Source organism: Podospora anserina, chromosome 7 (genome assembly GCF_000226545.1).
Source record: "Podospora anserina S mat+ genomic DNA chromosome 7, supercontig 1".
In the NCBI taxonomy this organism is placed as follows: Eukaryota; Fungi; Ascomycota; class Sordariomycetes; order Sordariales; family Podosporaceae; genus Podospora; species Podospora anserina.
The window spans coordinates 1635570-1663528 of record NW_001914854.1 but is presented as its reverse complement, the minus strand read 5'-3'; the positions used below and the strand labels follow the sequence as shown (position 1 = coordinate 1663528).

Sequence of the window (27959 nt, the reverse complement as noted above, 5' to 3'; positions counted from 1 at the left end):
TCTTCTGGAAAAATCAATACACTCTGTGTACAACCTTTACCGGCTGTTTATGGGACGTCGATACGACCTTTTACACACAGTACAGCCTACTTGAACTCCACTTTAACGCCTCACTGTGTTAGGAAGGCCCTCACTGCCCACTCCGTCCACCGCCTTCTGCAACTTTCTACTTTTGCAATCCTAACGACGTCCAGAGCTGCCATAAGCAGCTCACAGTCACCACGTCTTCTTCAAAGAAAAGAAGAGTGACTCGCCAGTCGAGCAGGGAGCACGAGCCCAACGACGTAGTGCTGCCCTCCACTGAAGAAATCGATCCGACCTTCTCATTTACAGAAGCCGCAGGCATCCCGACTATAGACACTCCCACCTACGTTCGCCACGGCGACTCGCTGCCACCGTCGGGTGTCCCACCACGTTTGCAAACCCAGTGCAGTTCGGTACCTGACTCGCCCTCTGCTGCGAGCTCCCCGTGCGCTTCAGCCGACCTCTCAGTGGACTTTGACCGGGGCGCTGAGTTTGCCGACTCTGCCTCAAGTCTACGGCCAACAGACTGGACCCTTCCAGGTAGCCAGTCGACTTCATTCTACAATACAGCTCACCGTGCTCTCATGGGGGGTGCTCCCGATCTTCCCCAGCGGTCCTCGTCCCCGCTCAAACGACCTGCCTCCAGCATGGAGCCCGAAACGGACAGTACAAACCTGAAAGAGGATGTGGTTATGGGAACTGAGAATGAATCTGCTGCAAAGGCCAAAGAGGGCAAGGATGAAGTGATGGATGGGGCTCCATCAAGCCCAAAGCAGTCCACCACAGAGTCAAATGGGCTTCCTCTACGGAACGGTCAGTTGCCTCTTGAGCTGCCCACATGTGGCCTTCGCGCTAACATACTTGAGCAGATATTCCTCCGCTCGATCAGCAAATCAAAACCATCGAGACTCTCGTCAAGGCGTTTGCTGAGACTCCCATCCAGGAGGGTGACGAGGCGTACCTAGTGTCAAGGAAATGGCTTCAACGGGCCCAGGCCTTTGGGCTGGATAGCAAACATGTCAGCAAAGAGGTGCCAGAAGGGTCCCTCGGTCCAGTGGACAATTCGGACATTATTGAGACCAAGTTCACAGACTCCAATGGAGTAGAGTGTGTCAAACTGAAGCCAGGCTTGGGAACGGAGAGTTTCGAGCTGTTCCCCAAAGATGCCTGGGATCTCTTGCTCTTCTGGTACGGGCTGGCTACTGGACAAGCTCCGATTATCCGGCTTGCACACAACACGGCCCCCGATGCGGTTTCGGATCCCGTTATTCAGTTCGAGTTCCACCCTCCTGTGTTTACTATACACAGATTGTGGTCGGCCACGAGCCCGATTCCTATAGAGCAGGAAATCAAGCTCAAGAAGCCACCCCCTCCCATTGTGGTTCAGAGTACGTCCTTCAGCTATCACAAGTTCCTTAGACGAGTCAAGGAGCTTGCCAGTGTGGCACCGGACCGCAAGGTGCGCGTATGGCGAGTTCTGCAGACCATCCCCGCCACGGAAACCCCAGCCTCGGAGCCCTCAGAATCCTCTGGGATGATGAAGACTCCTCCGGACTCTCCAGTTCAAGAGGTTGGCGTTCCCGATGGATTTCCTGCCGTCCCCGGGGCTTGGCCTGAGATGCTTGTTGATGTGGTAACTTTTGGGCAGTTGGAGAAGGGTGTCCAACGCGCCCTTGTTGAGGCACAGGACACAACTGTCCATGCCAACTACAACGGCAAGAGGAGCCTGTCGCTGGTAGGCCTCAATGTCGATCAAACCCTTGTTCTGGACGAAGAAGTGGAGCGTCAGGACTGGGTGTCTACATATAGCGGTTCCAACGGCAAGAATTTGACAACTAGGAATAGCTCAACCGCTGTCGTTCAGGCCCGGGCCAATGTCAGCGGACGTAGCAGCCCCGCGCTTTCGGCACCTCTCACCAGAGGCCGCGCCCAGCAAAAGTCGGGGCGGACCCACGGCTGTGTAGGACTCCAGAACTTGGGCAACACGTGCTACATGAACTCTGCTCTTCAGTGTCTGCGTGCCGTCGAGGAACTCACAAAGTATTTCCTCACTCATGAAGCGAAAAAGGAGATCAACACCGACAATCCTCTCGCCCATGGTGGAGATGTTGCCCTCTCCTACGGACGGCTGCTTGAAGAAATCTACAAGGATCCCACACCAAACTCGGTTGCACCACGCCAATTCAAGAGCGTTATCGGTCGGTATGCTCCTGCCTTCTCGGGATATGGCCAGCAGGATTCGCAAGAGTTCCTTGGCTGGCTTCTCGACGGTCTCCAAGAGGATCTCAATCGCATCCTCAGGAAGCCGTACATTGAGAAGCCCGACTCTACCGACGAGATGATCAACAACCCTGCAGCGATTCGGGAGATGGCCCTCCAGGTTTGGGACATTACGAAGCGGAGAGATGACTCGGTCATCTCTGATCTGTTCACCGGCTTGTACAAGTCTACTCTTGTGTGCCCCGAATGCAACAAGATCAGCATCACGTTCGACCCTTTCACCAACCTGACCCTTCCCCTCCCCATGGCAAACTCGTGGTCCAGAGAGATTAGGTTCTATCCGCTGAATGATGCACCCGTCAACATTGTCGTTGATATCGACAAGAACAGCAGCATCAAGGGATTGAAGCAGTTCATTTCGCAGCGTGTCGGGGTACCTGTCGACCGTCTCATGGCTTCCGAGGAATTCTCGGGCAAATTTTTCAAGCACTATGATGACATGGCGACTGTCTCTGACGACATCTCTAGCAACGATATCGTCGTTGTTCATGAGCTCGAGGCTCCCCCCTCAAACCTGGCCTTGACCAAAGACCCAAAGAAGCAAAAGATCAAGTCTCTTTTGGCTGACAATGATGAGGAAGACTTGGAGGATCCTATGGTACAAAGCATGGTTGTTCCTGTCTTGCACATGTGTTCACAGGGCAAAGCCAAGCGCAAGAAGAGCGTTCTGGTGCCGCCGCACTTTATCGTGCTGAACCCAGAGGAGGCATGCAGCGAAGACATCATCCGGCGGAAAATCTTGGAGAAGGTGGCGACGTTTACCACACATCCTGAACTTGCTGCGGTGGAGGAAACCGACGCAGGCGATAATATTGATCCGGAGATGGCCAATGTGGCCTCGGATGTTGATTCTTCAGGCGACTCCAAGATAGTAGCGAAGTCGGTTGAGGGTGAAGAAGACATTGTCGACGTCAGCATGGCTGATGCAAACGATGCGCCCAAGCCAGCAGCGTCCAGCGGGGTTGAACAGTAAGCTTTTGTGATTCATGACGAGTGAATGCGGCGACTAACCAAGTATGACAGATCCTCACAGGCGCTGAAGGCATTCAAGTCACAGCGGCCCAAGTGGATAGACCCCGAAGAGTTCCTCGCGCCACAGTTCCAGAACCTGTTTGATCTCAGCTTCTTCCCGGAAGGCACTATGACCATACCTACTGGGTGGCAGTCTGTGACCGAGGGGAATGCGTACCCGAGACTCAGCACCAGGCAGCCAAAGCCGATAATGTCGGATGTCGAGATGCAGAGCCCCGGAGCTTGGGCCAACTCTGATGCTAGCGGCAGCGACGAAGTGAACGAGGTCACTCGCATGGCAGAGGAATCCAGCGATGATGACTCGGATTTCCCTCATCAAGTCAAGGTTCGTTTTGTTCAGACTGATCTATGGAAATGTTGTGCTGACCTGCATCACTCAGGACCTCCAGTCACGAGCGATTGAACCGCCATCCCACCAAGTGAACGCGCGCGGTGGTAAGAAGAAGATGAAGGCTCGCCAACAGCAGATGTATGGCAAGAAGGCCAAGAAGCGGTTCGAAAAGCAACAGAAGGGCCGCATGCAGAAGCAACACGCAAGCCGGCGTGATACCGGTCCCATTGAAGGTCCCCTGGTCCGTCTAGGTGAAGGTATCATCGTGGACTGGAACGAGGAGGCCTGGGAGGCTCTCTTTGACGGCCAGCCAGGAGAGTCAATGCGCGGCTGCAAGACCTTTGAGAATGTAGACACTCTGGTGGACCCTGCCCTTGAAGCCAAGAAGAAGCAAAGAGCTCTGCGTGCGAAGCATGGCATTACACTTGAGGATTGCCTGAACGAGTTTGAGAAGGAGGAAATCCTGTCAGAGCAGGATACGTGGTACTGCCCACGCTGCAAAGAGCATCGACGGGCTAGCAAGAAGTTCGATCTCTGGAAGACACCAGACATTCTAGTCGTCCACCTCAAGCGGTTCAGTTCTGTTGGATACCGCAGGGAAAAGCTCGACATTCTGGTTGACTTTCCAGTGGAAGGACTCGATCTGACTTCTCGGGTCATCGACAAGGAAGACGGGAAACAAGAGATTTACGACCTCATTGCCGTTGATGACCACTGGGGTGGTTTGGGTGGTGGTCATTATACTGCCAAAGCCAAGAACTTCAATGATGGCTCCTGGTATGAGTATAACGGTATGTTTTCCTGTCACAGGCTCGCGGCATCGAACATGGCGCTAATATTTAGTAGACACGGGTGTGAGTAAGTGCAGCGATCCTCAAAAGGTTGTCAGTGCTGCTGCGTACCTTCTCTTCTACAGAAGACGCTCTGAAACACCGCTGGGCGGACCCAAGTTTCAGGAGATCTTCGACAAATATGACAGCCAGATTGCCTCCGCCGATCAAGACATGTCCGACTCGGGGGAAGGGCAGCGTCTCGGCCTAAGCTCCTCCCTTCGTGGATCGCCGAGCGCTTCGACCGGAGCAGGTCTAACTCTCCCTCGAGGAAAACGTGGTTTGGTTAGCGACGACTCTGACCGCGCGGGACAGGCCCTTGTCCCTGCTGACCCTGAACTGCCATCCTATCAGGCAAGCGTGGGGAATGGTGACGAGGATACCGAGATGGGCGCTGCGCTGTGGGATCAATCCACGTTGCACAACAGCATTGAGGGTGATGAGGATGAGGGCATCGGCCTTCCCGACTACGACAATGGCGGTATGGCCGGCATGACTTCGGTTATTGGCTCGAACTGGAATTTCCAGAACATCAAGCCTGGCTCGGTGGCGTCTGACGGGGACATTGCTAGCGATATTGCGCAGAACGACAACTCGTCCAACGACGACGGCTTTGCGGCCGGGGACGAGATGGATGAAGTCTTCATGAGTGGTCCATCACTGGAATTTATTGAGCATGAGCCGACATTCCCCGAAGAAGAGATCCCAGCGCCTCCCGCCGAAGCACAGAACCTGTTTGATCAGATAGCCGAGGACAAATGGGCACAGCAGCAGATTCACACCGTACCTGCCGATATTGCCGATGATCATGCCAGCGACAAGGTTGCTGAGATACGGGTTGGTGACGGAGGCGAGGACCAACAGGCTCAGGTGCAAAAACCGAGTGCTTAGGATTCAGCTCGGTCTTCAGGAGGTGCAGAGCCAGAGCTGGCCTAGTATACCCCTCGGCCGTACAAGCCTTCTGGTGACCCACCCGAAGCGCATCCGGGTACCGATGTCAAGGAGGGTCTGGATAATCTTTTGGACTGGGTAGACGGAAACACGCAAAGCACTTAGGAAATGTCGGACCGGGTGAATTTTTACCATGAAGAAGAAGAGTCGGTCACCACCACCAGTGTTAAACAACCTGTACAAATCAAGACGCCCCCGGTCATCGCATCGCCCGACCCTACACGACTTCCCATCCCGACCTTTTCATTTGCAGGTATAAAGCCCCAGTCGGCGAAGTCAAACTATGGAGCTTTACGTCGTGTGACAGTCAAGAATCTCTCAGCCTCCTCTACATTGCTTAAAAGGCCACAGGGTTGTTCTGCTCATATAAGTACACTTGGTATCAAGCTGCCTCCGCTTGATCGGCAGCCTGGCCATTCAAGAAATACATTCCCCAGACTTTCACAACTTCCCACTCCTGGCGCATCTCTTAGAGGTGTCAAACTGCCTTCGCTTACAGAACTTGGATTTTTGAAAATCACATTACCGGGGCTTCCGGAACTTCCTTACACTTCATCTGCAGGTACCAAGCCGCCTCGGCCTAGGCGGGAGATTGACCCTTTGGAGGTTATGATACCCAAGTTTGCGCGTCTTTCTGGTCATGTTATGGGGTGGAACCCGTCTCTGTTGAGGAATGAGGTCGGATTCTCGGAGTCGAACCAGAGTTCATCCCCGAAAGGAAAAGAAAAAGAGAGGAGGATGGCGACGAGAAGGAAAAGAATAAAGACAAGGGCGAAGGAGTGGGAAGGGAGAGTAAGTGGGGAATTGTTTACTTCTAGGGGCTTCGGCTTGGTTAGGGCAGAGGATAAATGGGGATGGGGATGATGGGTAGTGATAGAGTGGAGTTTGATGATGGAGTAAAATTGTACCTATTATGCACAGACATGAATATGGGAATGAGATGCGGCGTCACATACATAACATACATTTGCTGCTTTGGAGGAGGGGACTTGGCGGGGGTAAATTGGCTAAGAGGGTGGTAGGATGGATGGAGAGGGGGGAAGCTTTTGTTTTGTTTTGTCTGGTGGATGGAGGGATTCTTTGCTTAGGAGACTAGCATTTACATTTGCAGCGAAAGAGAGAATAAAAGAGGCGTTTTAGATGAGAAAATGGGAGGTATCATGGGAAGGGGATAGAGGAGGGGTTGGTCTTTTTTTCTGTGTTGGAGCAGCAGTGCTCTAGCGTAGGGTAGGTATGAAGGGGATGTAATGTATTGCATTAATTAAGTCTTTTTGTTTGTGCGAGGTGGTGAGAGAATAGTGTGGTGTTATGGACATGTTTCAGTACTGAATGTGAGCTCTAGTGTGCTATGACATGTCTCCTGCTTTTTGGTTCTCTGACAATGATGGGAGATAAAAGATATAATTCAGCGGCAAGATTGGATCATAAACCTCACCATATTTGGGATGGTGGCAACATTTATCTAGGCGTCACAGCATCGGTCAACGATATATTAGAGAAGTTCTAGCCGTGCATTACCCCTTACAGGGGTTAGGGTTATATATAGCTTCTCATTAACTACATTACTATTACCAGCCTCGGAATTAAAGCCTTTGCAATTAAAGCTCTCGCAATTAAAGCCCTCACAATTAAAGCCCTCGTAATTTAAGCCGTCAGTTTAGAGCCGTCAATTCAAAAGCCGTTAATTCAAAGCCGTCAATTCAAAGCCGTCAATTCAAAGCCGTCAATTCAAAGCCGTCAATTCAAAGCCGTCAATTCAAAGCCGTCAATTCAAAGCCGTCAATTTAAAGCCGTCAACTTGAAGCTGTTAACTTAAAGCTTTTGTTTGTAATTAAAACCGTTAATTTAAAACCTTTGTAACTTTGTTTGTGTTAAAATATAGCTTTTGTTTGTGGATTTTACAGTGTATCTGAGGCCCTGTATTTTACAGGGCTCAGATACACTGTAAAATCTACAAACAAAAGCTGTATTTTAACACAAAGTATTAACAATAACCAAGAAAACAAAGACGGTTGCTACGGCTTTGAAAAAAAACAATGTCACCGACCACCCTTAATTTCACTCTCATAAAACATATCTTTTTCAAAATATCTTTCAATTTTCCTTCCTCCCGTCACGAGATATTGTTCTCTTCCATATCCGTCCATATCCCCCAAAAACAGCAAAGGCTAACTAGATAGCTACTGGGCAGCAAATAACAAATAAATAACAATCCTGTACCTAGCTTTTAAGATGAGATACGTGGCGTAGGTCTCGCCCAAGGAAAAAACAAACAACAGAAAAAGACAAACCCTTCATCAACACAACATCCACCCATCCACCACCCTAACCGCTTTGTAAATAATATCAAATTTTTGCCTCCCTGTTCCCCTTCGCTTAAACCCATTTTTTCGGTTCGCTTTTCCCATAAACCCACGCTTCCCTTAACAAATATGAAAAAAAAAAAACACAAAACTAGAAACCACTCCCATCCATGCCAAACCCGTCCATGGGGTTATCCATCGCCATGTACTCCAGCAGGTCCAACCCACCCACATTCACACCCTCAGCCGTCATCGACACCGAGGTGCTATTGTCGATGTTTTGGAAGAAGGCCGGTCCGGTGGGCAGGTACCACATTTCATTTCCGGGGTTGGTCCAGTCGTCCAAAAAGGCGTTGGTGTCCAGCCCGTTGTTGTGGCTGTGAGCAGAGTTGTTGCCGTTGCCATTGGTATTGTCCAAACCTGTGGTTGCGGCTGGGGTGGAGGGTCCAAACATGGATGCCGAGCCAGTCGGGTAAGGGAAATTGCCCGTGGTGAGATCCCATGGTGTGGCTGATATGTTGGCTGGGGTTGCAGATCGTTCTTGACACAAGAGGTTAGCAAGATTTGGCTGTGGTTCGGAAAACAAGAAGAAAACATACCAGCAGCACCAGCCCCCTCCCTCAACTTCAACCACGGATCCGCCAACCCATTATTGTTGTGATGGGAGTGCTGATGATGCAGCCCGTGCCCATTCACGCCCCCATGTTGATGCCCATTAGCATCCCCATGAAGCCCCATCATCCCCCCCATTCCATCCTGCTGTTGCTGTCCCGTAGCCGACCCCGCTGGCGGTGCTGGTGGAGGCGGCGCATGGATAAACCTGTTCCTCAACCTCCCCGTCAACGTCTCCAGCATATCCGCAAACCTAATGCCCAAGTGCACATCATCCACCACACAGTTCCTCAACGCGCTGACAGTCTGATCCATCAGCCCAATGCTAATCTCCACATCCGACTTGGGTGCCCCCAGAGCAAAGGTCTTGAGCAAGAACATAGCCCCAGAGATAATTCTGAAATACGTCCTCACCGGCGCGTGCTTCAGGTAATCATCCGGCAGCAACCCCTCGACCACGGTCCGGAGCAGGTTTCGGCTGCCATTAACAACCTCCCTCACATACTCCTGGTCCTCAACACCAAAACCGCCTAGCTGGCCCAAAGGCAGCTTGCCGTAGTAGTGCTGTGTCTGGGGTGACAGCTGCGGTCCAGATTGCCCCGATACACTGCCGCCTCCCTCCCCTCCGGTCGCGGTACCATTGCCCCCGTTAGGCCCCCCGCCGGCGTTGTTAGTGCACCGTTCGACGACAGCCTGAAGGGAGAGCGAGTTGATATAGATGCGGACGTACTCATACTCAATCGTGAGTATGTGTCTGATGTATGGGGGCATCCGGAATCGCTCAAAATGATTCCACCAGTCCCTCAGCAGCGGCTGGAACTCTTTGAGAAGAGAAATGTAGCTTCCGCTCTGGATGATATCAGTCGTGTGCTTCCTCGACCTGAACAATTTCTCGTTGCCGAGGTGCATCGCGTTGCTGATGCCCGCCCAGCAGTGAATGATTTGATCATCGAGCTCCAGATCAGGTATGTAGTTGAAAACGTTGGACAGTGACGACTGGTTAGTCCCGGGCGTGTTGCCCTCCACAGTATTGGGCCTCCTCTTGAAGGTGTACTTCTCGTCCGACCTCCGCAGCTCGTCAGGTACCATGTTCGTCCAGCCCAACCTACCGGCCAGTTGGCTGAGGTAAATTAGAAGCAGCCTCTTGATCCTGCTCGCTCGGAGCCGGTACGCTTCTTCTTCATACTCTGGCCTAGCAATAGCCCCTGTGGCGAGCAGCTCGTCGATGTCATCAAACACGCCCAACTCATACGCCAAGCCCATCCCTGTGCTCAGCAGCATCCAGCACATCCTATCACTCCGCCACGCCGGCTCAAGCCAGCTTTCAATTCTGGGGCCCCCAATCCTCCCCCCAGGCCGGTGGCTGTCACTATCCACCGGGCTCTGGGAGCTAAAGTCAGGAAGGAGTAGCTCGTCAGTGGCTTCGTTTGGCGGGAAGTGGAGGGCGCGAGGGTGCCATTCTGTCAATATCATCAGTGACTCAATCGTGCCCAGAGTTCGTAGACTGCCTCTCCGCAGACCCCTCCATGGAGCCGTGCTCGAGTTCTGCATATCATCTGCCCCTGAGCCACAGAAGCCACCACCAAACGCCTCCTGACCCCAGACGACTCTTTCGATCATGCCGCGGAGGTAGGTCCACAACTGTTCGTGGATGGCGTGTGAACGACAGTGGCCGCCGGTGCCGGGCATCTTGCGGTATCTGGAGGCGATGGTCAAGAGGGTCACGGTGAGTATCGGTTCCTCAGTCAGTAACGTCAAGTGAGAAGACGGCGTCTGGAATGTCGGCGGTGATATGGGTGTAAGTGGTGAGAGGTACTTGTAATAGCTGGGCCATTGTCAGCATTGGTCGCTCCAAAAACAGACACCAGGGTAGTCCATACTATTCAATGTAATCAATTGCTTCCTGGGCTGTAAACCATCCTGCCCGTACGAAGCGGAATCTCGCCCAGGCCTTGAGGGCCTCTTCCTTGCCAAGATCCGGCAGCTGCTCGGTCTTGCTAAGCTCCGGGTCGATCTGCTGGTCGACGGTGGGGCCATCTGCTCGCGAGGGGTGACGGGTATGATGGTATGTGCCCGGTGTAATCGTGTTCGACGACTTGCGTGAATCGACATGATTGTGGGCATGGATGGAGTGGGAGTGTGAATGCGAATGCGCCTGTGACTGTGTAGCTCGGCGGCTTGGAGCGGGGTTCTCGTCGATCTTGTGCGACGAGCTGTTCGCATGTCAGTTTACTAAACCTCAATGCTGACGACAGCAACTAAAACACTAACTTATCCGTAGCAGCCTTGTACAGCAAGTCCAGCGCATCGTGAGGTCCATACACCTCCCTCCTCATCATGGTCTTCGCCTCGAAGTTCTCCAGTGGTGTATTCGGCTCTCCGTTCCCAAACTCCCCACCACCGCCTACACTCCCCCCTCTCCCTCTCGTCGACGCCAAGTCATTGGGCCTTTTGAGAGGTATCGATCTCCCCCGGCTACCTCCGGGTGTAAGCGGGACCTCGCTGTAGAGTCGTCGATCATACGCAGCCGTGCTGCTCGCAGGTGATTCGACCGTGGTCCTGAGCGATTTCCTGCCATTCCTCAAGATATATTCATCCTGCTCCGGGTCCTCCTCCACAGACCCATCATCAATCTTTCTCTTCCGTCTCGTCGCGCTAAAGTAGCATTCTTTGCTCTCACGGCGGCACCGCACGCAAGGCGGTTCGTGTGGATCATCGACCGATCCCAAATCGCAACGGACTTTTCGACGGCGGCAAGGTATGCAGGCTTGGTACACCCGTTTGTGTTGCTGAGGTTGTCCACTACCACCCTGTACCTGGGTGACAGAAGACTGCGACTGTTCCCTATGGTGGCCCGGACGTAATGGGGGAGAAACGGCCCCACCAACACCGGACCCGGCCCCGACGGAGCCACTCGGTGGCGGAGGTCCAGAAGCGGAGCCTCCTGCGGCACCCGAAGATGACAGGGCGGCGGCGGGTGAAATTGGCGACATTGACAGCTGTGCGGCCGAGGCGGCAAATTGCGCCATGACGGGGCAAGCAAGCAAAGGCGGGTTTCCTTCTGTGTGGTGCAGTCGGTCGGCCCCGGCTGCGGGAATCGGCAGGCACGACGCACACGTCACTTGCTTTTCGGGCTGTCGGTTCGGGTCTCTGTCGTTTGCTGGGTATGCTATGTGTTGGTGACTTGGGTTCGCCCTATAGAATTGTTTCAATCGCCAGGTATTCGTTGCTGGTCGGCCCCAGAATGCCCCGGGCAGAGAGGGCGTTTGCGCGCGTCGCGGCGGCTTGAAGCGGTTTGCGGTGGGTGAAGGAGGAGTCGGGGTTCAAGGGAAAGTCGGGATGGAACCTGCTTTTGGGGCTAGAAGGGCCCCATTCAAAATAAATTCCCGGGTCCTCTGCTTTTTTGGTTGCACCTCAAAGGCTGATGGAAAAAACGCCCCGGGCGAGCTAGCCACCGTGGCCTGGGTGTCCCCTGGCTGCGGGGTGAGCGAAGGAGGGTGCGCGGCAAACGAACGCAACGGATGTCCACTGAGGAACCTTGAGGGAACCTATCAGAGTCACGATCAGGGACAAGGCAGGACAAGGCAGCTCTTACACCTGCCTAGCTCTGTCTAGAGAGAATAAAACCAACTCGATCCCCTCGATCTCGAGCCCATCAAGGTGGCTCTTTGAACGTTTCGTGCCGTCAACACTTTCCTCTGTAGGTCAAGGGCGGATGACCTCGGCAACGTGCCAAAGAAGCGCGATCCTTGTTTCCCGCTTCTCCTCCTCTTGTGGCGGTGTGTGTGAGCGTGTGAGCTTGTGAAGGTGTGTACGAAAAGTAGGAGTCAAGTCACGAAAACTCCAATTCCCAATTCCAGATCGGGAGCTATCAATTGGATGAGAAACAACAACTCGGCTTGCCCTTATCCGCCCCGGTGTGTGTTCAATTCGGTGTCGGCCGGGCGTTGGTTACCCCAAGGTGTAACATTGCATTGATAACGCTTCAGCCTCCAAGTCAGTCTTGCATGTCTGCATAAAGGGTCTCTTTCTCCTCGATCGAAACCGTTATCTTTGTCTGCCTTTGAACAGAGACTCGACTCAACAATCAATTGTTACATCCGGTATCAAATATCAAAACTCCGCAAATCGACAAATCATTTTCAAGTGTAGTCATCAGAAACGAGTCACTGGCTCGTCCACAGGATGTCCGTGCCGTGTAAAACTTGGGTCACGTTTTCCATCAATTCCAAGTTTGTTGGAGGTCATGTGGTTCTTCCAACTCAGCCTCCATTGACCACTCACCAAGCAGCTTTTCCACCTCGATCCAGCTCGGTGTAATTGAGCAGGTATCTTTTCCACACCTCCCATGCTTGACCTTGGCTACAAAATTCTCCCGATGTCATGAGCCCTATAGCCGGCAACGCCGCGTACCTTGCATCCAGATATCACCATCTCACACACCGTCACCAGATGTAAAAATCTCCGATCGCTGACTACAAGCCCCAAAATACCCCATCACATGCCTAACAACCACCACGAGTTACGCGCCAATGCGATGAAGAAAGTCTAGACAATTCGTAATTCGGGTCTCGCACCCGTCCATCACAACTGTGACGAAGACTTCCTGCTTGACCAATCCCAAACCGCCTCCTTACCCCAGTGCCATTCATTGCCTCTGAACGTGATCACGAGATTGCTAGAGGAATGCCAAATTATGTCATGGCAGAGTGCATCACCAGTTTCTCTATTCAGAGGAGAGATACATGTACAGTTACAAGACCAACAACCACACTTGCCACCACCGCGATGCCTCGACCCCATTCCCAGAAACAAAGGCAGATAGCAAAAGAACTCAATTTAAAAAGCAAAATCCTGGCCCGATTCCATAATAAAGGGCACGCACATTTCGCTAAAATCGAGAAGCAGAATCTTTAAAGCTCGCCCAGATATTGAAAGACCCTCTCCGCGTAAAAAGACGAAAAGGAGATCATCCCCAGCCTGCCTGTAAAAAGACATAGAAGCCCGATGACGCCAGCCAGCGAAAAAGAAAAGAAGAAGAAGTCTCATCTCCTACCCCTGCGATGTCAATCAAAGCCCACAAGCTTCATCCTCTCTCCTTTTTCCGTCTTCCAAGACGCCCAGAACGCCATTGCAAATGCACCGCAGTTTGTTGAGTGAAAAAAGACCAAGAGGAAACCCAGCAGGAGTCGACTTAGTCCCTCCCGAGGACATTGGCGCGGGTCTATCCATCAAACTGTCAGCAAACCAAACCAATACTCTCAAACACCACCCAGGGCAAAAACTCACCAAGTAATCCCAAAGCACCTTCATCAACGGATCCGGCAACGTGTACAAATCCACCGAAAACTCCCCCTGGTCAACATTGTTCTGGATAAACGTCCCCTCGTCCTTCCCGTCATGAATCAGCTGAATCACCTGCAGCAAATCATCCTCGCTCAGCTTCACCAGCCCATCCGCCATCTTCTCCACATCAAACGTCTTCTTCTTCTTGCTCCCCTCCCCGCCCTTCTTGAGCTGCTTCCTCTCCTCATCCGACGGCAGCGGGCCCGTCTCCCTCAGCAGCGCCTGCAGCGCCTGGCTCGGGTTCTTGAACGTGACGGAATGCACATTCTCGTACTGCGGCGCCGCAAAGTTCAGGTCGTGCAGGATCGTCTGCTTGCCCCCCTTCTCCGTCGTGTAGAGCTCAATCGACATTTCAAACTCGCCCCAGCCCTCGTTGGTGCAGCGGAAGGGTGGCTCGGTGAAGGCTATTTCCCACATTAGCATCCCCATATATCCAACCTTTGCGCAAATAAATAAACCTACTCTGAACAGGGTTGTCAAAACTCGGATGCAAGTTGTAAACAACCTTGGTAAAGCACCTCGCCGGCCTCTCCCTCCCCTCCTGGTCCAAAACATAAACCTCAATCGTCCACTCCTTCATCGGAAACCCCTCGTTGACGGGGGGCTTGTCGATGTTGTGCTGCTCCGTCACAATCTTGACCTTGCGTTCGACAATCATCTTGACGTTGGTTTTCTCGTTGTCGTTGTTGTTGTTGTTGTTGTTGTTGTTGTTGTTGTTGTTGTTGTTGTTGTTGTTGTTGTTGTTATTATTGTTGTTGTTATTGTTGTTGTTGTTGTCGTGGTCTTCCTTGTTGTCGTCCTTGTCCTTGTTGTTATTCTTCTTCTTCCTGCTGCCGCCTCCCTTCTTGTTGTTGTTGCCGCCTCTGCCCGAAACGACCCTAATACGAGGTGTGGTGGTGGTGGTGGTGGTGGAAGACTGGTTGCTGCGGCTCGAGTTGTTGTTCGCACCTAAAATAAAATAAAATGTTTCGCCCAAAGTCAGCGACATCATCCCATCAATCTCGAGTGTAATGTTTTGCGCCCAGCCACAGAGCCCCAGCCGCGCACGCGCCATCAAGTCTTTCCAATATTGCAGCTGTAAACACCCCCCTTCCCCTCCCCCCCCAAAAAAAGACAGCCTTGCTTCTTCCTTTCCCTCGCAATCAGTCAAAGTTGCGTAGAGCTCCCCAAAGCTAGGCAGCAAGCGCGAGCTCCAACACCCTCTCTCTCCATCCAAACAAAAGGAAACAAAGCTCCTATACCTCACCAGTAAATCTAACTTCCCTCTCTTGCGTATCTGTCGTTTAGGAATCGCGCGCGCGTGTGTGTGCAGTTAGGGCGTAATTAAAAACTCGCCAAAGTGAAGCAATTCCCAACCGTTGTGTCAAAAAGAAAAGAAAGGAACAGAAACGCGCTTCTCGATGCGCAAGCAACCAACGACACGAAACCCACCCAACCTTCCGCCAAGCGTGAATCACTTACCAGCAGCAGTTCCCGCGCCCGAGCCACCACCATTGTGGCTGATGCGACGGGCGGGAGCCATTTCCTCAAAAGTAAGTTATCCGAAGTTTAACCGGATAATACCGTTTTCCTGAATATGCTGTGGCGCAGTCGGACAAACTCAACTCGAAAGAAGCAAACCACCACCTCGAGTAAAAGAAAAAGTCAAAAGTCAAAAAGTGAATAAATTCACACACACCGGGACAATATCAGTTCCTTTAGAGAAGAAAATTCACCAGCAAGTGCTGAAATAAAGTGAACGCCTGCCCCGTCGTCTTTGGTTGCCGTTATTGTGTGCTCACGTTGTTGTTTACCTATCAGCCAAACCACCGAGATTGGTCGCCGGGAACTCCTCAGGCAGTCGTTCCTTCCACTTTCTCCAGATAGAGACTCTAGGCCTATCAGCGGCCACGTAAGACCGCTCTGCTGCCTGACCAGGCTGGGAGATTCAAAAGATCAGACGGAACCAAACAAGAGTTGAACAGAAAACTTGATGCTACGTAATTCCTCTATCTACAGCTATCTTGCGGCTCATCGTCTTCGCTGAGGGACGGCTGATGTATTCCACCAGGCCCAAAGGGGGGGGAGGGGGGGGCGGAGGAGAATCCATACCATGACATTCGCAATTGTAATCCAGCCCTCCTTCTTCTCCATATTCCACATACTCCATCGCTCGGGGGTAATAGTCTTGGGGGGTAGTGGTTTTGGGATCTTGATGTGGTTGTTTACTTAATCCTGAGCTCATTCATTTTCCATAAACAGTCAAAAGAAATTTTTCTTTTTTTGCTTAGGCAGTCTCCTCCTTCTTCTCCTCCTCCTTGGCCTCCTCCTTGGCCTCCTCCTTAGTCTCCTCCTTGGTCTTCTCAGTCTTCTCGGCAGCGGTCTCAGCAGCCAGTCTCAGGGCCTCGTTCTCCTTCTGGGCCTTGATGAAGGCATCCTTGAACTGGTTGGCATTGTCCGAGTTGGCGAAGCGGATGGCAAGAGTGACAGCCTCGGGCTCGCCCTCGCTGACATCGGCGGAGGCGTTCCACACCCAGCTGCGGTCAGAGCCAACGTTGGGGGAAAGCTTCATCTCGGGCACAACTACATCACATGTGAGTCTCCAAAATCAACAGACATAGCCTTCAGGGGGAAAACATACTGTAGTGGTTGGCGCAAACCTTGAGGGTCTGATCACGACGCATGATCAACCGGGTCTTGCCATTCTCCTTGTGCTTGAGCAGACGGACATCGCCAGTCCCGCGCTCCTTCCACTCGCGGGTCTCAGCAACATACTTGAACAGCTTGGCGCGCATCTTGAACACCTGCTCCTCCGACTCCTCGTTGGTCTTGACCTCGACCTTCTCGGTCAGGCGGATGACTGGCTCGAAATGGACATCCTCCGACTCGGGGGCCTGGTCCTCATCGGCGGCAGCAGCAGCCGCAGCCTCGCGCTGGGCCTTGGCACTGCCAGAGTTGTCACCGCGGTCCTCCTCCTCCTTCTTTTCCTTCTTGGCACCGCCGCCAAACATGGAGAAAACAGACGAAGAGGTGACGGGCTTCTGCTCCTCAGCGGCAGGGGCGGCAACCTCCTCGACGGGCTTGGTCTCGCTCTCGGGGGCAGACATCTTTGCGGTTTGTGGTGGTTTGTAGAAGTTGACCGTGGTACAAAAATGTGGAGGGAAAGAAGAAAAAAAAGAGCTGCTAATAATCTGGATAAAGCACAGCATACTCGTCAGCGCTTATCGATACATTTGTGATGAACGACCCCGCCACGGAGCGAAAGTTCTTTGCCGGGCACGTATGAGCGGAAGTGCAGTATATTGGGAGAGCCATTCCAAAATGTAACCCGACGTCGACGTCGACAACTCGATATCGTAACCGCAAGGGTTGCCGAGGGCAGAGCATAAAAATGCTTCCCCATGTTGTTGCTTTCCCCTCCCCCGCCATCCATCGAAGGCGCGCGCGATCTTGCAACAAGGCGGGGTCGATTTTCCCTAAGCAACACCAGATTCATTGGATCGCTCGATGCCGCCGTGTTGATAAGGCCCATTCTCATGCTGGCAAAGACCTTCGACACCAAAAATAAAGGAGGGGCAATGGAAAATGTGTGTACGTACCAGATGTTGGGTATCCGCGAGCTGCTTTGCACAAGACGCGCGCGCGAGAGAGAGAGAGAGAGAGAGAGAGAGAGAGAGGTGTGATGTGATGGGGTGGTGCTGGAGTGGACTTTTTAGGATGTTAATGGTAGAAGTGGGTGGCTGTTGCCCGTCCAGAAAGGAAACAAGTGGATAGGTTTTTTAGTAAATTTAGCTTGGGGAGGCACAGGCAGAGCAACCGCTGGAGCAGCTCTCTCTTCAGGCTCAGTTCAGTCAGTCACAGTCACAGCAGCAGTGCGAGGCAGCAGGCAAGCGTGGGGTTGGGAAAGATGGAACCCGACCGAAAAATGATGATTGTTGCCCCTCCCCCTCTCACAACGGTGGGGCTTTCACCTGCTGATTGGGTAGCAATTGCTTGGTTCAAAATGCAGGTTAGGCTTCATCGTGGTGAAGGCCCGTGCGTCAGTGAAGGGTGGGGCCATGATATACCTCTTGGCACAAGTTCCGAGTTCCAGCCCAACAACGACAGCCCCTGAGGCAGCCCCTGAATCCGGCATTTGATCCATCTATCAAAGAACATATCAAAGTTGCAGTCAACTGTTCACAATCAACAGCCTGACACCATGCCCAACGCACTTCACTACCCATCTTACAATCAAAAGCTTACAAGTACACTGCGTTTTCACGTGTGGTATAAGACAACAACAACAACAACGCATTGGTCTATGAGCTGCCAAAGCAAGCAAGCTGTCTGATATCATCATCATGGCTTTCCATTATCTCTCTGGCCACGTAGAAACAGAAAAAAAAGACAAAAGTAAAACACAGTGTGAAGTCCATAAGCATAGCCAAACCAACTACAAATCAAAAACCAACGCAGCCTCAAAACGCCCGTCCCGAATAACCCTTCACCGCCAGCTGTCTGGTTTCCCATGCCATATCGATATGCCCGGTGGTAGGCGAATGTTCCTCCCTTTCCGTTTACCGTCCTGTAACCCCAGCCGGTCCCATCGCGAAGCCAAAAAAAATAAAAACACAAAAACAAAATAACCTCCCATATTATTATTCAACGCATAATCTTCTTCATCCACCCGTTGCCCCGGCTGATGTCCTTAGCCATGTGACCTGCCGTCTGACAACGGCTCTTGAAAGGCAACCATGACTTGCCACAGACTTCCGTACCAGACGCGCCCTTCTCAAAGGCCTGGACCCTAGCCAGCTCGTCCTGCCTCATCTTGAGAAAGCGAGTTGCGTTTCGCTGGTAGGCATCGTGTTCCTCCATCTTCCCCTGCGCCTTGAGCCAGAGAAGCTTCGACCGGATTTGAGCTTGGAGGACAGACAACTCGGCATGTTCCTGGAGCTGTCCTGCTGACCAAGTAAGCTGCTCCTTTGCCCAGCTCCCAGCAGATTTGCCAGCCTCCAAAGCATGCTTAAAAGCATTGGCGACGGCTCCCTCACCCACCTGGGATGTCGCACCATCCACACCGGAGGACACCTTCTTCATCACGTCCTGCAACATGTGCAAGCCCGCCCCAAATGCGTCCGCCATACCAGTCTTCCCCAGATCAACCTCAAAGGTTTCATTGATCTTAGGCTTCCGAGTGGAGACGATGGTCACATTGACCGCGCCCCAGGCATCCTTTGGTTGAAGCTTGATGAGGAGGCCTTGGTCCACGGAGCTGATGTCTTTCTCAAGACAGACACCGCCGCGGCACACATTGAGGTTGATGCCATTTGGCAGTAGGCGGCGAGCCTTGTGATTCGAAGGAACACCCACCAAAATCTCGCTGGCACCGGCAATGCTGGCGGAAAGCGCAATATTCTTGACAGGAGCTGACTTCTTTGTCTCCTGCTTTTGCGGCTCCGGTTGAGCGGGAGCCAGTGACCGGTCAGACAAGAGGCCAGCATAGGAGAGAGCAGACGCGAAAGAACTAGTTAGTGGTGCTGCTTGACTGATTTCGACAGTCCTGGTCTCCGTGAGGCTAACGACAACTGTCTTGGTGGTTGTTAACACGCCAGCTGAAGTGCTCTTTGTCGACAAGGGGCTAGCCGCGCAAACTGGGGTAGAGCCAAGGTTGGCAGCAAGTGGCACTTGTGTGGATGGGGCGACAGATGACGATGGGTCCCGAGCAAAAAGTGACATGAGGTAGGGGGAGAAAAGAGCCAGAAAGAGGGGCACGAGGAAAGGAAGAAGACGTTGAGGACCACCGCGCTCCACGAACTTTGCCCAGCTATCCCTGGCTGCATCAAGAGCCTCCACAATCTGTAGCCGGGGCATGTTCTTCTTCTTGGGTGTCTCGACTTCAATGAACGATTCCTCCTCTGGCTCCGACAGTCCGGTGAGATAGGCCAAGTTGCGGTTCATTTGGCGAGCGTCGATATCGTTGAATGATGCAAGGTCAATGGGGAAGCGCAGGGGGGCCAGTGGCCTGTCGGGGTCTCGAGACTCCAAGCAAAGATGGATAGCATGCTCGTTCACATAATCATTCCAACTGCCCGTGTTGCACTTGGCAAACTCCTGCGCTTCCGAGATAAAAATGGACGGGACGCGGTGGCGCCTCAAGAAGTTCCAAGCAGCGTCTCTTGTCCGCTCCGCCTCGGCGTCGTCTTTCTGGCTGCAATAAAAGAAGGCAATGTGTGGCAGAATGTATCTAGGCTGGATGGCATTGCCGCCAGGCGAGGATATGGACGTGTATACCTTGTCGTGCTCCACGGTAATGGTGTACACTGTGTCTGAGGGGAACGAGGATCCCTCGTAGATGACCTCTTCAGCTGATGTGCAGTGCTCAACTTTGATTTGACACGGCGAGGCATGCATGAGATCAAGCTCGGGTGAGGAACCGAAAGACGAAATGGGGACAATATTGTAGACTCCTTCCCTGTCTTGGTTGCTGTGATCCTGATCCTCATCGCTGGTACTGGGGGAGGCCCAAATAGCATTGCAAGTCTTGAGCACGATAGCCCGTTGAGCCTCAGGTCGGCCCACGTAGAGGACACGAAGGGGTTTCTTGGTCGAAAGGTGAGCCTGGGACATAGTCTGACGAATAGTGGCCACAAGGCGCTTGGGGTGTTGCGACAAATCTAGTTGAGCTGCCAGAGAGGCCGAGTCGTCCTCATTATACTCCCGCACGGCATGCTTCGCCGAGATCTTCTCGAGCATCAGAGGCTCGTCACCATCGTCCTCCTGAAACTCGATTGCCCGCACGACAACACCAGACCCCTCAGAGGACAAGCCACACTCCAGTGCGGATGCGGGGAGCTGTGTAGAAGGGTTCCCCAGCGCCTCATCCGTATACCTGATCGAGGAAGCATGTGAAGAATTACCGACCTCCTCGTCGTCTTCTTCATCGTCAACATCTTCTTCCTCCTCCACTTCACCATCGGACTCGCTCGTATAATGGTGGTCCGAGCCGCCCAAGCTATGGACGTCGTCAGACCGGCCAGCGCAGAGAGAGCTTGTGGATTCGGTCAAGCGGCCATCTTGGCTCTCGGAATCGGTGGTGTCGGCGGGGTTGATTATCTCATAGGCCGAGTCGGCCAGATTGGTCGGCTCTAAAGCGGTTGCCTTCATGATGTCGGGCGAGCTTCTGGAAATCCAGTTGGCAAGATCTTGACTGCCTTGAGGTTTGGGGAACCGAAGAGCCGGCGACGATGGTGTGAGGTCGTCGTCTGGCGTAGAACTGCAAGTGTTGAAGATAGGTCGAGTGTTGTCTCTGGTCTCGGTGCCAACGGCGGGGTTAAATGGGGGGAATTTGATGGTCTGCTGTTCCATCATGAACGATGTGTGTCAGCCTGCACAGGTAATGTCATAACCCGACGTCCGAACCCGAGACTGCTGGCGGGGACAGTCGAGGCAAACAAAACAAGCGAGGAAGGCAAACTGAGAGCCGACCAAAAGTTGAAGTTGAAGTAAGTGTTGGTGATGTGTAGTGAGGGAGGGGCAGGCAGGCAGGGTATGGGAGGCGAGGCTCAAGGTGGGGGAGCGTCCAATGCGGAAGGAAGGAAAGTGAAGCAGAGTAATAGGGCAGGCAAGGAAGCACTCGGAAGACGGCGGAGAGTGGGTGACTGAAACTGGGCCGGGCGTGAAAGAAAAAGGCCACTTGACGTCCCAAAACTCAGACGCGTGAATTAAACTAACTTTTGATTCAACACTGCGGTTTCCTTTCACCTTGCTCTTTCAAGGTTCCTTGGGGGCACTAAAAAGCCAGACTTTGTTGCGGTTCGCAGTTTGGGTTTCTGCCTGCGCCCCGGGCCAGAGCTGCCTTACACTGGGCTGCGAGGTGGGGAAGGAGGCAAGTCGTGTCAGCCTGTGAATGAGCTCCGGGGGGACCTGGTGGCAGCTGTCAGGACGACAATGAAGTCGAATGAAAACGGACAGCACGACACGACTAGTCAGGGCGTGTTGGTCCGGGTCGCCAGTGGAAAGCAACAAGTCGCATTCGGCTGTTGTTAGATGGGGGAAGCAGAGAGTGAGAGAGAGAGAGAGAGTGGTATGGAAGGAGGCAGGTGATGAAGTGGGAGAGTGGAGGAGAGCAAACGCAGGTCTCTCGACAACGTGGGACAGAGTGGGATAGCCCAGAATGGATGGGTAGATGAGGAGAAGATAAGCTGTGCCTACACCTCGGGCTGCATAATTCGTCTGTCCCGAGACTGCTCTGGGTTGGAGCCTACCTATAAGTTGAGGTGCCGCTGGCTATCACAAGACGCGGCCTGCCCCTCATCAAGCTGTTAGCTCATTGCGGGGTTTGACCAAGCTCAGGGAATAAGGTACGGGGAGCATGTCGGGGTGCTGGACATGTCCAAGGCTCCAAATTCTCACCATGAGGCGGCAAATTTTATTGAGAGCTCTGTTTGTCTCTTCAAGGTCCACTGTTTACAACGAGTCTGCAATCAAAATTCCTACCAAGAGATGCATTCTCGCTCTTTGAACTACCGACTTACACGACCCCCTCCGGGATAGAAGCTCCACGATGGTTGTCCCCACTATGACCGCAGACAGTGGGGCCGAATCCTCACCCAACCAAAGCTAAATTCGAGGTCAACCCCAAGCCAGACCGTCGTGTCCGGATCACAGGCTCGCCAGATATCGAATTTGACGCCACAGGCAACAAATCACTCAGTGGAGATGAATCATCACTCCTTTCCGTCGACTTCAATGCTCGGGCACGACTTTCATGAACGCGGTTGATTGCTCCCTGCCGTCATATCAGTTCAAACCGAGCGCTCCACCGTCATCGTTATCAACATCAATCTCCCATCCCCACATCACACCTTGGCATCACGTTAGATGGCAATGAGGGGAATCACAGTACAGTACCGATGCGGGGTTGTAGTGGTGGAGGCCAATGGTGAAGGTGATGATGTTCCTCAGTTTCAATATGTGATACAACCTGACTGCGCCTATCCGCTTGCACACAGCGAGACCTGCTGGCGCTCCCGCTTCCTAGTAATACAGCAGCTCAAATACAGAGAGACCAAGAGACTAATGCAAGAAGTTTAACCCAAACTGAAAAATGCCATTCCATCATTTTGCAAAAGATCGACCCTGAAGGGGAGCCTCGAGGTCGTGGTATCTTTGGTAGTCATCTCATAATATCTCGCATCTTCCCAACATGACCGTCATGTGTAAACCAGTAAGAGTAAAAGACGGGCGCGCCTCTGAGGTGGCCCCAGCCACCAAGTGAAAATAAAAGCCTCTCAACCCTTTCCCTGACTTGGATTTTCCAAGTGACCCAGACATGAACATGCAAACCGTGACCCAGTGTCAACACCGAACTGGAAACCATACAAAAGAAAACCTGCCCCGACGCAATCACAAAATGTTGTGCTTGGTAAAGATCCTCTTGAGGGCATCCGTGTCGAAGTCATCCTCATCTGGGATCAACTCCAGTATGCCAGTCAGGTTCGCAAAAAGGTCGCCTTGGTTGCGGTAGGCCAACACCGCCGGTACACCGGCGTTGTCGAATTCGATTTCCTCGTAGTGTACTTTGACAAACCGAACAGTGGGATGTGTTGAGACGAGGGGGACGAGGGCTGATTCGATTGCCGCTGATACTTCGCTCTGGTTATTGAGTTAGCACAAGCTTTTATCCAGCACGACGACGGTTCAAACAAACCTGATGGTCATAGACAAACACCACAACAACTGTTTCCCTCCCAACCTTTTCTATCGAGTCCAGATAGCCAAGAGCATCAACCTCCTCGAAACGGCCATACATCCTGACGCTTGGGCTTGTCCTCCTGTTCCGCACAGGATTCCTGCTCTCCTCCTCCAGCTCTCTCTTTCTGCTTTCCCGCCAGCGGTTCAAGAACTCTTCCTCATCGGCGTCCTCAGCTCCGCTTGCGTCGCTGTCGGTCCCGCTGTGCCTGCCTCCTTCGAGACCAAAGACACTTCGGCGAACAGCGCGCGCCTTATCCTTCCAGGTCCGTTGCCGCGCATTCTCGTATGATCTTGCGTCGGCAATCACACCCTTCACACCAGTAGAATGGCCGTCGTCGAACGACGTTGGTGGGAGGCGCAACGCTGTGCGAGAGTCCATAGTAGGCATCCTCATGGCTTCGTCGATTTTCTGCGCGCGATACAGTTCCTCCTCGTCTTCGCTGTGGTCAGCTGCCTCTCTAGCAGCACTCGCTCTGTCTTCGGGGTGTATTCCGTCCAGTGAATCACGGCTATTCTTGTCGAGAAAGGCAGCGAATTCTTCTTGGGCCGGTGTAGGGTTCGACATGGTGGGCTAGAAGGGGGGGAGCGAAGGACGTGTGAGCGCGGGGTGTGGTGAATTAATATTCGGGACAGCCTGAGCAATGACGGCCAGGTTTCAGGGGAGCGGGAAGGACTGCGTGTTGACAGGTAGGGCAGGCGGCTGCTGTGTACGGCGAGTCCGGTATTCGACAGGGGCCGCGGTGTCGCTAATCGAATATCCTATCACGGCACGGGAAGTTTGTGTGACTGTGTTCTTGAATGCTATGGGCGAAAAACAGGGTCGTGTGATGGGAAGGCCAGTTCGCTGGGGGAGAATAGCCGGTTGCAGACGATAGTTTTTGGGTATCAAACCACGCGGCGGCCGAATGCAACGTCAGGATGGGAGGCAATGGATGCCGAGCGTGGGATCGGTCGCTGGAGTGGAGGTGAGAGGGTGCGCCGTGTCAGAAAAAGCAGGCAGCGAGAGTTCCAGAAGGCGACGGGAGAAGGGAAAGATGCTCAAAGGCTGGGCAAACATCAGCGGTTGCTGGAAGTGGGAACCACCTCACAAGTGGGATCGGCAAGGGGTTGAGGCAGGGGCTGCACGGGCTTCGCGCCCTGCACTCGTCGCGTGGTCGACAGGGATTGACAGCCCAACGAGAAAGGACGAAAAAGGATTTCGAGGATTCAGCTACACCTCATTCCAGCCTCTCAGTCTCTTCCCACGGGAGATTTGCTTGACGGCGCGGAATTTTACAAACGTGGCGTGAGAGAGGCTTGGAGGGGCACGACGCTGAATGTTGAACGGCCAAGGGCCAACAACAATTGTTTGTGAGTTCTGATTCTGAGCGAGATGGAGCTGTTAGATAATCTTAGATAATCGCTATTATATGGTAAGAGTTCAAGCATCTTCAGCCCTCCTGGTTCCTGTTTCAAGCGGCCAATCGAACATTGGCGATATGGAGAACGTACCGGCCTCGCCTACAAGTAACGAGTCGGTGAGAAGCACATTGCTAGTGACTTGAATTGAGGGGGTTTGGGGAGCAAAGCGCAGCATCTTTCGGCAGAACAAACCACCCTCGTGGAGGTTAGTGTGTAGGGCCAGAACGTGCGACCCCATGCCGAGGATTCCAGGGATTTCGACGGCATTCAAAGATTTCCGATCTGTGGGAATTTCTGCATTGCTGAGGCTGAGCTTCATGCATATTATTTCCACACTCCCTCAAGGAGAACCCGAGGGCGAGGATCCTGAATCCTCCTCCTGTGCTCCATACAATACATCAAACACGGAAGAACACTGTTCAAGGCTCTATGGTTCCTCCGAACAACCAAATCAAACGTCATGTTCACTATAACACTACTACTCACTGCCCAACAGTTTGCTTCCTCATCAGCCGAATGAATGATCTCATACGAGGCAAGATCTCGGCGCCGAGTACGAACTCTTCGCCATCGGTAGCCGGCAAAAATCAGATCAACGTCCTGTTCCTGGCCAGATCTCCATCGCACACGTTTCATGCTGTGTTTCACTTTTTTTGCTTGCCCTTGTTTCCCCAGACCCCAGTCCGCACGATGCAGGAGAGTGGGGTTTATCCAGAAATCAGGTTTAGCGTGTTTCCACCCTGTCTGATTTTTTCCTTCCTTCCAGAAGCCTTCCATTTCGAGACGTGAAGCCTCCGAGACCACCGATGCCGTGGCCCTGAGCGTCACCGCCCGTATGGTTTCGCACCGGGCCTAAGCACGTCTCGATAGTACCTGCATAAGGATCATGTCACCTTCCCTGTATCTAAAAGGAGTTATTGGATTCTGCGGTCCTACGGATGAATGTGCTCAGCGCACAGGCCGGACACGGCGAGAAGGTTGGTAGATGTCTGTCGAGTCCCGACGCTCAGGCTTCTTGTGGTATATGTAGTGCATGATCCTGAAAATCTCAAGAACGGGACAACTTAACACGGTTCGTTCTCGGAGTCCGTGTTAGTCATACCCAAACCACCCGCATCATGACAATAGGGACTGTAAAGCGCCGATCTACAGTATCGTTTCCTTGAGTCTATCTCAAACAGTTGGGCGGGCGTCAGATACCTATCTCCATGGACCTCGGGCAGGATCTTCGTCGCGGAAGAACATCAAGGCATGAAGGATAGACATGCCCCCACATGACATCAGCCAGCTCGCAAGAACGATCAGGTTCTTGAGCTGTTTGAATCAAGTTTGCCATCGGTGAACGCCGTGTCTTGGAAGGGATCTATTCCTAGGCTGGGACACCCTGATAACGGCTGACCAGGAACTGCACACCCTATGCTGAAGCTTCCAAGCCAGTGGCAGTTATTTCGCAAAAGTACATCGCCTCTAATAAGACCGCATTAAGACCAAGTATTCTTCCATGCCTTAGTTTCCACTCTCATGTGTAAGCACTGAGAGTAAACAATCTCATGTAGTTGGCAATCTTCTCATCACAAAGTCATTATATCCCATAAAAGACTTCCACATCGCCAAATAATATGAGGTCACGGTCTTGTCCTAATGCCCATCTTGCCCCAGCACCTCAAGGCCCCGTACCATCATTTCAATATTCCCAGCAAACATTCGTACGAGCTTGGTCAGATCTATGCAGGCACCTCGGTCTAACTTCCCAAAGATGGTTACAAGCTAGTTCTATATTCAATAGCGCCTCAAGCTGGTGAAAGCACGACATTAAAACACCACGACAAAATCGATGGCCAGCTTATTACTACCATACAACGAGCCATAGGCATATCTCGTGGGCTTCGTTTACCTTCTGCATTGACAAGCCCAGTGTTTACGCAGAGCGAGGCTGGGATCTCCCGAGTCGAGTACTCAACTACAATTTGGTCAAGAATGGTGGTACCGCAAAGCAAGTAGATAATTGATAACCATACCAGGGTACCTAGGTACCTAGGTGGCTACGGTACGCATTGTTCGAGTATTTATGACAAGAGAGCTAATACGTCCCCAGGAGATGTTGAACGACCTGGAAAGGCGCTCAATATCTCGAAAGCGTCGTGGATTGAGCATAAAGCTAGAGATCCGTTGAAGCACAACGCCAAGACATAGACCCCAACACACAGTCTCCTGTTGCCAGAAAAGAAATACTGAAAATAACAAGTAGATAAATCCTCTACCAGAAATGACTGAAATCTCAGGGCTTTATGCATCTAGCTAGGTATTGGACCCAGCAGGGGAAAACGAGCTTAATAAGCAAGGTACGTAGATATCCAACGATACCCCCCGTCGGAAGCCATAATCCTCCAAGAGATTCAGTTTTTGTCTCATTGCTATCTCCTCATTATTATCCTGGTGGAGGGGACCGTATCAGTCCAGCATTCACCACCTTTCATACCTAGGCATACTCGACAAAACAGTGGGATGGTGCTATAAAACACAGGGCAGGTTGTTGCCGATCAAACACTCGTCCCTCTTTTGCTTTTTCTTCCTTTACTCCGTTTGTTTTGTGGTTTGTTGTCCATGCTCACAGGATCTCGCCAACATCAACTCTCTCCTTTTCGTCTCTCTCATCTAGAACGACGTCCTGGGAGTGTTGTTGAACTAGTATCTCTGCTCCTCCCCATCAGACTGCACTTTTATGGCGAAAATGTTCGTAGTACTTACCCACCAGGTTTCCAGAACGTTTACGCCAGAGCAAAAAAGACAACCACAGTGCTTTCCCGAATGTAAGCATCAGCACACACAACTTCATACGCATCAACCCATCATTAGTTTAAAACATCCATTGATCTACTACAATCCCACCCATTCCGCGCCCACCACGTTTCCTCTCCACGCCCTCCTCCCTCCTCCCGCCCTCCCCAATCCTCCCCATACAAAACTCAAACAAAACAAAAAAGTTTACAAAAAAAAAAAAGAACAAACCCCGCCAAGAACTATGGTGCAAGAGAAAAAAAATATCAAGTGGTGGTAATGTGTGTTAAGTGTGGTTAGTTAGCAAAGTTGTAGAAGAAAGGGGACACAGTAAGTTGTAAGATAAAAAAAGAC

The 27959-nt window shown here is 52.3% G+C and overlaps 6 protein-coding genes across 6 annotated transcripts, besides 5 other annotated features; 1 reads left to right on the top strand and 5 right to left on the bottom strand.

Annotated features, from left to right (window-relative positions):
• Positions 1-608: 608 nt before the first annotated feature.
• On the top strand, positions 609-5388 carry PODANS_7_6630 (uncharacterized protein; the record flags this gene model as incomplete). Its single annotated transcript, XM_001907984.1, has 5 exons — positions 609-837; positions 894-3273; positions 3328-3661; positions 3726-4458; positions 4514-5388. 5 exons carry the CDS (start codon positions 609-611, stop codon positions 5386-5388), a joined length of 4551 nt encoding a protein of 1516 aa, XP_001908019.1.
• Positions 5389-7317: 1929 nt separating this feature from the next.
• Positions 7318-7381: a long terminal repeat (leptodactylodon).
• Positions 7357-7426: a long terminal repeat (leptodactylodon).
• Positions 7427-8000: 574 nt separating this feature from the next.
• PODANS_7_6620 (uncharacterized protein) lies at positions 8001-11392 on the bottom strand (the record flags this gene model as incomplete). Its single annotated transcript, XM_001907983.1, has 3 exons — positions 8001-10178; positions 10294-10563; positions 10631-11392. The coding sequence occupies 3 exons, from the start codon at positions 11390-11392 to the stop codon at positions 8001-8003; spliced, it is 3210 nt and encodes a 1069-aa protein (XP_001908018.1).
• Positions 11393-13433: 2041 nt separating this feature from the next.
• Positions 13434-14367, bottom strand: PODANS_7_6610 (uncharacterized protein; the record flags this gene model as incomplete). The annotated part of the gene is made up of 2 exons (XM_001907982.1): positions 13434-14113; positions 14172-14367. 2 exons carry the CDS (start codon positions 14365-14367, stop codon positions 13434-13436), a joined length of 876 nt encoding a protein of 291 aa, XP_001908017.1.
• Positions 14310-14327: a sequence feature (primer 7G3A).
• Positions 14368-14391: 24 nt separating the features above from the next.
• Positions 14392-14454: an STS (microsatellite 7G3 NON POLYMORPHE).
• A 220-nt stretch (positions 14455-14674) lies between these two features.
• Positions 14675-14692: a sequence feature (primer 7G3B).
• A 1283-nt stretch (positions 14693-15975) lies between these two features.
• PODANS_7_6600 (uncharacterized protein) lies at positions 15976-16795 on the bottom strand (the record flags this gene model as incomplete). The annotated part of the gene is made up of 2 exons (XM_001907981.1): positions 15976-16271; positions 16330-16795. The coding sequence occupies 2 exons, from the start codon at positions 16793-16795 to the stop codon at positions 15976-15978; spliced, it is 762 nt and encodes a 253-aa protein (XP_001908016.1).
• Positions 16796-18332: 1537 nt separating this feature from the next.
• On the bottom strand, positions 18333-21038 carry PODANS_7_6590 (uncharacterized protein; the record flags this gene model as incomplete). The annotated part of the gene is made up of 1 exon (XM_001907980.1): positions 18333-21038. One exon carries the CDS (start codon positions 21036-21038, stop codon positions 18333-18335), a length of 2706 nt encoding a protein of 901 aa, XP_001908015.1.
• Positions 21039-23078: 2040 nt separating this feature from the next.
• PODANS_7_6580 (uncharacterized protein) lies at positions 23079-23997 on the bottom strand (the record flags this gene model as incomplete). Its single annotated transcript, XM_001907979.1, has 2 exons — positions 23079-23327; positions 23383-23997. Coding segments are annotated over 2 exons (864 nt in total), but the record flags the coding sequence as incomplete, so codon positions are not given.
• Positions 23998-27959: the final 3962 nt, after the last annotated feature.